Raw genomic sequence first — 6974 nt, forward strand, 5'->3', positions numbered from 1 at the left:
TTTTCTTCTGAGTATGATATTTTAATAATACTGAAAATAGATGCATCAAGATTCTTAACCGGCTTAGCAGATTAAGCAAATTTCTTCCCCGGGTGGACGTGAATTTATTTTAATGCGAATAAAAGAAATACATCAACGTTTTTGAAAACGTTGCCGTGTAGACTATTCTATTTTCTAACATGAGTAGTGGAAATAAATTGATTATTGTATGTAATTTGTAAATGATAATTTAATGAAGCTCTAAGATAGGTTGTGATGGTTATATATGTATATGTGAACTGTCATTGTATAATATTTGTTTAATCTATTTTTTATTTTTTTTGTGAGCTCAATGAGTACATAAAAAAATGAGATAATATTAAATATAATATTATAAAATATAGTTATAAGTATGAATACAAGACTTTGCATGAATAAAACTTGTAGTTGACAACAACAATGAAGAAATATTAATGCTACACTTGATATTATTTCATAGTAGCTGTATTTGAGCACAGCTGGGAGTACCAAGGCATTGCCTGGAGTTATTTGTTAAATTATACCACAGAAGTTTTCAACTCCTTTCTTATTATTCTTTAACTAAAACATATATTTAAAAATTATTATTTTGAAGGACAAAAATATATATCTTCATTTATAATTCCCACACTATAAAAAATTGCGAAAACAGATAGTGATACACTTTTTTTTTCAAAAATATTTTTAGTACTTCCGTCTAGCATTGAAATTGTTTTTGACTAATTAACGACAAATACTAAACCCTAAAAATTTTATGAGGAGTATGATACAAAATGTAAACCTCTTAGCTATTATAATCATATATGGATGAAACATATTTTTATGATATAAGAATGCATAATGCTCTAAAAAATAACATGATTATTTTTTATCTACTAAAATAGCTAGAAATCAAATAATTCTTATTCTTATAAAATCAATATTATAAGAGTCATGAATAAAAGAATAGCACTAAGTAAAAATTATAACACACATATGTTTTACATACATACATGACTAATAAATATTAATTTTTTTTTCTAACTTCAATTCATATAAAAAGGATAAACCTATTTCTCTTGGATTTGTTTTTTCTATTTTTTTTTTTAAATATAAACTGCCATACTTTTTTGTTACTGTCAATCTCAAATAAATACCAAATGATAATTTCGACCTGTGTAATTATTAAATACAATATATGTATATATATGCATATATTGATATTGTAATGTAAAGTTAGTGTTGGAATTGATCATGAAGTGTTTTGTCATTGTAGCCCTAGTCCTGATTGGAATATCGACTGCTCAGTTAACCAAGTAAGTTCAGTTACTAGGGGAATGAAAACCTTGATTATCTTTCTATTTCTAAACGAAACAGGCCATCCTTCACATTTGATGGATCTTGGCTGGAAATGAAAAACACCCGAAGTGGCCTGTTGGAATACTTTCAGAACTACGGTATAAATGCCAGCTATTTTGACTTTGCTCCATCTACGATGGAATGTATTCGAGTGACAGAAGAAGGGTACAAAATTACAGGAATAGGTAATGTTGTAATAGCAAGTTTTTCAATATATTTTTAATTTTGTTTAATTTTTAGAGGCCAATGGGGCTCCCTATAATGGATCTATAACATGGAGAAAGGAAGCGAAAAGGCCAATGAATATATCAAGATTTGTGTTAGAATTTGATTCAGAGGTTTACAAAGACCATTGTTCACGTAATGTAATACGCTTCAATGGTTACCTCAAAGGAAGTGACACTCCACTTTTCTACACCCTACGCTCATTTACAATGGAAGGGTACATGAAATATACTCACACACATGTTGCAACAAATTCTACTGCTTTCACTATTTTCAAAAAAAGAAGCTAATATTAATATATTAAAATGAATATTGAAAAATGAATTTGTAACCCTTACATTCTTTTCTAATAAAATTTAAAATTACTCGTTTACTATTTATTCCAAGGTTTTGCTCGAAGTTTCGTTCGGCTATTAAAGGCTTGATGTGATCCAATGCTGTCGTTTAATTTGTACATAGCTTTTAGTTATGTGTTACACCTATTTCTAATAGTTACAATGTCTGATCAATTATATAAATGCATATGTACATTATATTTTTTATTGCCACAACTCTTGAAATAAATGACCTCTTTGTAGAAACATTGTAACATAAAAACATAATATATTTTTGTGGTTTTTTTCCTCCGTGAAGGAATTAAACAATTTATTCACCTTCATTGTTCCGGAATATAGCAGATTATTCAAAGCTATTATCGAGGTCTAACATCTATTTTATAAATTACTCGATTTAGAAAAAGGTTTGAAGAATTAAATTGGCCCTACTGTTTAGAAAGTCCATTTCGAAAAATATCGACATTAAAATAAAAAACGTAATGTTTTATAGGAGGTAAAATGAGTATTTGGCAATGGACGCCCAAACATCTACGATAAACTTTGAAAAGACCTAGTGTTATTTTATCAAACTAATTATTAATAATATAGTGAGGAAAAATCTCCCTTCATGGCAATTTGCTGCGCCTCATATTGATAACTGATATTATTTGACAAAATGTTTTGAAATCTTTTTAAAATCAGCTGAACACTTCAATAAATATTTGTAATAAATTGGCCACATTTTTTTGAGTCAGAAGAGTCTAAAGATGGAGAAAATCATTCCCTTTGTTTATCCTCCAATCACTAGTTTTTATTAGAACTTCCACAAGTTTGGTGCTAATTCTAAAAAAGTTAAAAAACCATTTAAAAAAAAATGAGGTTGTCTGTTCTAAAAAACAAAAACCCTTCTAAAATTTAATCCTGTTTACATAGTACATTTATTTTTTATAATGACATTTTATTATGTTTCATGCCCATTTAATAAAAAATACGAAACCAAAATATTTTAATTCCTGGTAAAATATTTAGTTTTTGTTAAAATCTTTATGATTATTAAAACTAATTTGATAATATCAAGGACATTGGTTGACCTGATTTTAAACATTTGTTTATTTTTTTCCATTAACATCAATATTATTTATGTAGGATTCCTTAATAACTGTATTTCTACTTAAACTGTGTCTCAAACTATGGTTATATTGAGGATTTAGGAATGTTTAAGGAACTGTTCTATAATATACATTGTTTACTTTCAAATACCTTGACCATTCCTCCAAAATTGTGTACTCAAATTCTGCCTGGATGATCCATTATGAAGAGGAAAAATCTATCTTAACTTGAAGTAAATATTTATTCCATTCGGCAACTTGTTAATAAAATATTTATATCTAATTGCATTCAGGTGTTCGAATCTTATTAATTTCCCAATCTGTCATTCTATTCAATGATTTTTGTTGATAAGTTACCAAATAAACATTATTTACAACTATGTATTCGTGGAATATGATTATGAATAATATTATGCTACTAAAATTAGATACTGGTAATAATTCTACTATCAATTGGAATAATTTTTTTTGGATCTTATGTAGATGATTTATGAATGAATAATAGTAATAAAAAATGTATTGAAATTTATATCCTTAAGCATGGATAAGTTATGTTGTTTATACGACTTGTCTCAATTTTACATGATTACATATTTTTATATCTACTTATAATAAATGAAGCTAGATGAAGTTTTAGCAAAAATGTATTGATTTTCACGCATCTTCTTAACCAATTTTGTTTTTTGTTTTTTATTAGTGTTGTGAGTGTTGCGTACATTGTACATGTTGCAGTCAAAAATAATATTACTATTCAAATTATGTGGTAAATTTAAAAATTCAAATATATTACCAGTAAATACATAATAAATACGTCATTTTAATAGATCAAATGAAATGATAACATCAAATAACTAATAGTTTTTAAATTAATATGACTTTACTTTGTAATTAAATAAAGGGTTATGAAACCTACAAATTGTAACATGTACCATGTGCCTATAGAAACTGCGATTTTCTAGATATTGCAACCATAAAAATGAGATGAAAATCCTCTCTTTATTTTTTGTTCAATATATCTCGTCTCTGTGTGCCTCACTCGGTGGATCTCATCTCCTTTAATGGAAGGATTGTTCATTGTAGAGATGCTCTTTCCCTTTCAAAGTATGTGACAGTGACTTCTGACATTGTGAATTATTGCCTCTATGTTCAAAAATACATAATTTCCTCCAAATTGAAAATCTGAAGTTCTTTTGTTCTTAAATCAACTCTGCTTCGGCACTTACTCTAAGAAAAATATTTCATTTATAAGAGTCCTTCAGTTTCTTTGACGCATATAACGCGGAAATTACTGAAATTACTGATCTCAATCACCATTTTCATTTATAAGGTGCAGTTTGTGATGTATAATCTATATGGATAATTACCTATGTAACCTGAACCTTTGATTTCTTTATTAGATGTGTGTCTCATTTGTCATATGAAAACGAGTAGAAGATAAGTATAGACTCCTAACGATAATGTGCATCTCTTTTCTTGGTAGTTTTGTCTGCATTGCCAATGCATATTCTAATCTTCTAATAATTATATTTAATTTTGTATAAAAATATTCATTTCATTTTGTATATGTATAATGTCACTAATAATTTGTTGAATCTATTTGTTTTATTTCATATTAATATCTTCTATATCCGTTTCTTCGGGTAAAGACTTGTGTATACTCCATGGATTCGAACATGCAGATGGGGAATTCATTCAAGATAATTAGTTTTTAGTTTTTAGTGTATTTGAAGTATTTTAGGATGAAGATGGATTTTATTTCAAAGTGTTAAGCCATTAGTTTTTCATTACTCATTGTATAACATATTTTTTTTTTTTTGTATGATCAATAGGTACATAAAAAAAGTAGATTAAATATTAATATCAAATATAATATTGTACAATATAGTATGAATAAAATACAAGACTTTGCATGAATAAAATACAAGACTTTGCATGAATAAAATATATAGTTGACAACAGGAATGAAGTAATATTAATCCTACAATTGATATTATTTCATAGTGGCTGTATTTGAGTACAGGTGGGAGTACCAAGGCATTGCTTGGACTTATTTGTTAAACAATAGCACTCCTTTCTTATTTTGATCAAATGAAAATATTTTACATTTACTTAAAAGAAAAAAAAATATACTAAAATTCCAAAAAATATCAAAAATTGGTAACACAGATAGTGATGCACTTCTTTTTTAGTACTTCAGCCTTGCAAAGAGAAATATAAGCCCTTTTACTTATTTTTAAGTGACACCACATAACTTGTATCAAAAAAATTTAAACATTTTAATCAATTTAAATTAAAGTTTGATTCCCTAATGACATCATTAGATACAAATCCATCGACCAAACATGGTTGAATTTAATAAAATAAGTCAATGAAAAAAATTAGTGAGAGCGCTAACTGATTCTTGTTCAGTTCTCTTTTTTTATTAACTATTAGTATAGGATAACACTACAATGAATAGTATATTATTTTACTTAATTAATTTTATATTTTACAAATGATTTGTTACGAGCAATGATTGTCCCATAAAAATATGATGTACAATGGTTTTTCTTTTACTTTTGAGTATAAGTATCAATTTTTCCGTCGTCATATATTTTTGAGAAGCTGATATTGAAACAAAGGCTTATATCCAATACTTAAATCATATAAAAATATATATTTCTCTTCAATTATAAAAGTATGCAGGTTGGAATTGTATAAATTATAAATCTTTAAAAGTCAAATGGAAAGTTTATAGCCATATCCCTGAATTATTTAAATGGCCAGCCAAGAATGACAGAAGATACTGATACCCGTAAAAAATCATTCCAAATTTTTCAATCCAGCAAGACATTACAGTGAAAAAAAAAATATGAAGAAGGATCAATAGGTTGAAAGAATCAGACTATTAAACAGGGCTGAAAAAGATCAATAGAGTCAGTCTAAAATTACTACTATGAGCTTAACTGAAATATTAATAAATTAGAAAATTTTCAAAAATCGGTTTACTGATCTTATTTTGACTTGCCATCATCTATTTTCTATAATTTTACTTGAAAAATGTTCCAATTCCCAAAAACTGACACTTAATAAATTTCCAGCAAAATAATTTTTGTATATATTCTAGATCCCAAAAAAGAAACTTAGAAATATTCAAAAATCAGTAAAACGGATGTTAATACTTCAACGGATTAATATTGTTGAAAAAATAGTGCATCACTATCTGTTTTCGCAGTTTTTTATATTTTTGGAATTTTAAATTAATGTATATATTTTTGTCCTTTAAAATAATAATTTTTAAATATATGTTTTAGTTAAAGAATAATAAGAAAGGAGTTGAAAATAACTCCAGGCAATGCCTTGGTACTCCCAGCTGTGCTCAAACACAGCTACTAGGAAATAATATCAAGTGTAGCATTAATATTTCTTCATTGTTGTTGTCAACTACAAATTTTATTCATTCAAAATCTTGTGTTCATTTGTTATTTCAAAATAAATACATACAATTGTATGAATAGTGATGAAAATAGTGTTTATTTTTGGCATGTTAAAAGCCGAAACCGTAAATCAACATGGTAACCCTGACAATTTAAAGAATTTTGTGGATGGAAACAGCTTAGTTGTGAATAAGTTTGATTTGATCCTCTACAAACAGCTGTAACAAGGGGAGGGGGAAAAGGAAATAAACAAGGAGATAGGAAAGAATGATTGGGATGTCGATCTTCGATTCTACTCTGAGTCAAACAAGCACTTACAATTAATACTTCACCACAAATCCTCAAGATTACTATCTCTTTTTTATGTGAGAACACAAATGATCGATCAGGCTGTGAATATAATTGAATGTAGTAGAAAAGGAGGTATAATAATAATGACAACAGCTCAAGATAAGAAAATTTACTCTTCAGTATGCCAACTCCAAAAAACGTGTAAGCTAAAAAATATACTTTTATAGAAACATTTTATTTTATAAAGTAAAGGTTGTCTGTTT

General features: G+C 27.2%; 1 protein-coding gene across 1 annotated transcript; it reads left to right on the top strand.

Annotated features, from left to right (window-relative positions):
• Nucleotides 1-1226: 1226 nt before the first annotated feature.
• LOC121124231 (uncharacterized) lies at nt 1227-1946 on the top strand. The gene is made up of 3 exons (XM_040719383.2): nt 1227-1313; nt 1375-1541; nt 1597-1946. The coding sequence occupies exons 1-3, from the start codon at nt 1252-1254 to the stop codon at nt 1869-1871; spliced, it is 504 nt and encodes a 167-aa protein (XP_040575317.1). The 5' UTR covers nt 1227-1251; the 3' UTR covers nt 1872-1946.
• Nucleotides 1947-6974: the final 5028 nt, after the last annotated feature.

Source organism: Lepeophtheirus salmonis, chromosome 9 (assembly GCF_016086655.4).
Source record: "Lepeophtheirus salmonis chromosome 9, UVic_Lsal_1.4, whole genome shotgun sequence".
Lineage (NCBI taxonomy): Eukaryota > Metazoa > Arthropoda > Copepoda > Siphonostomatoida > Caligidae > Lepeophtheirus > Lepeophtheirus salmonis.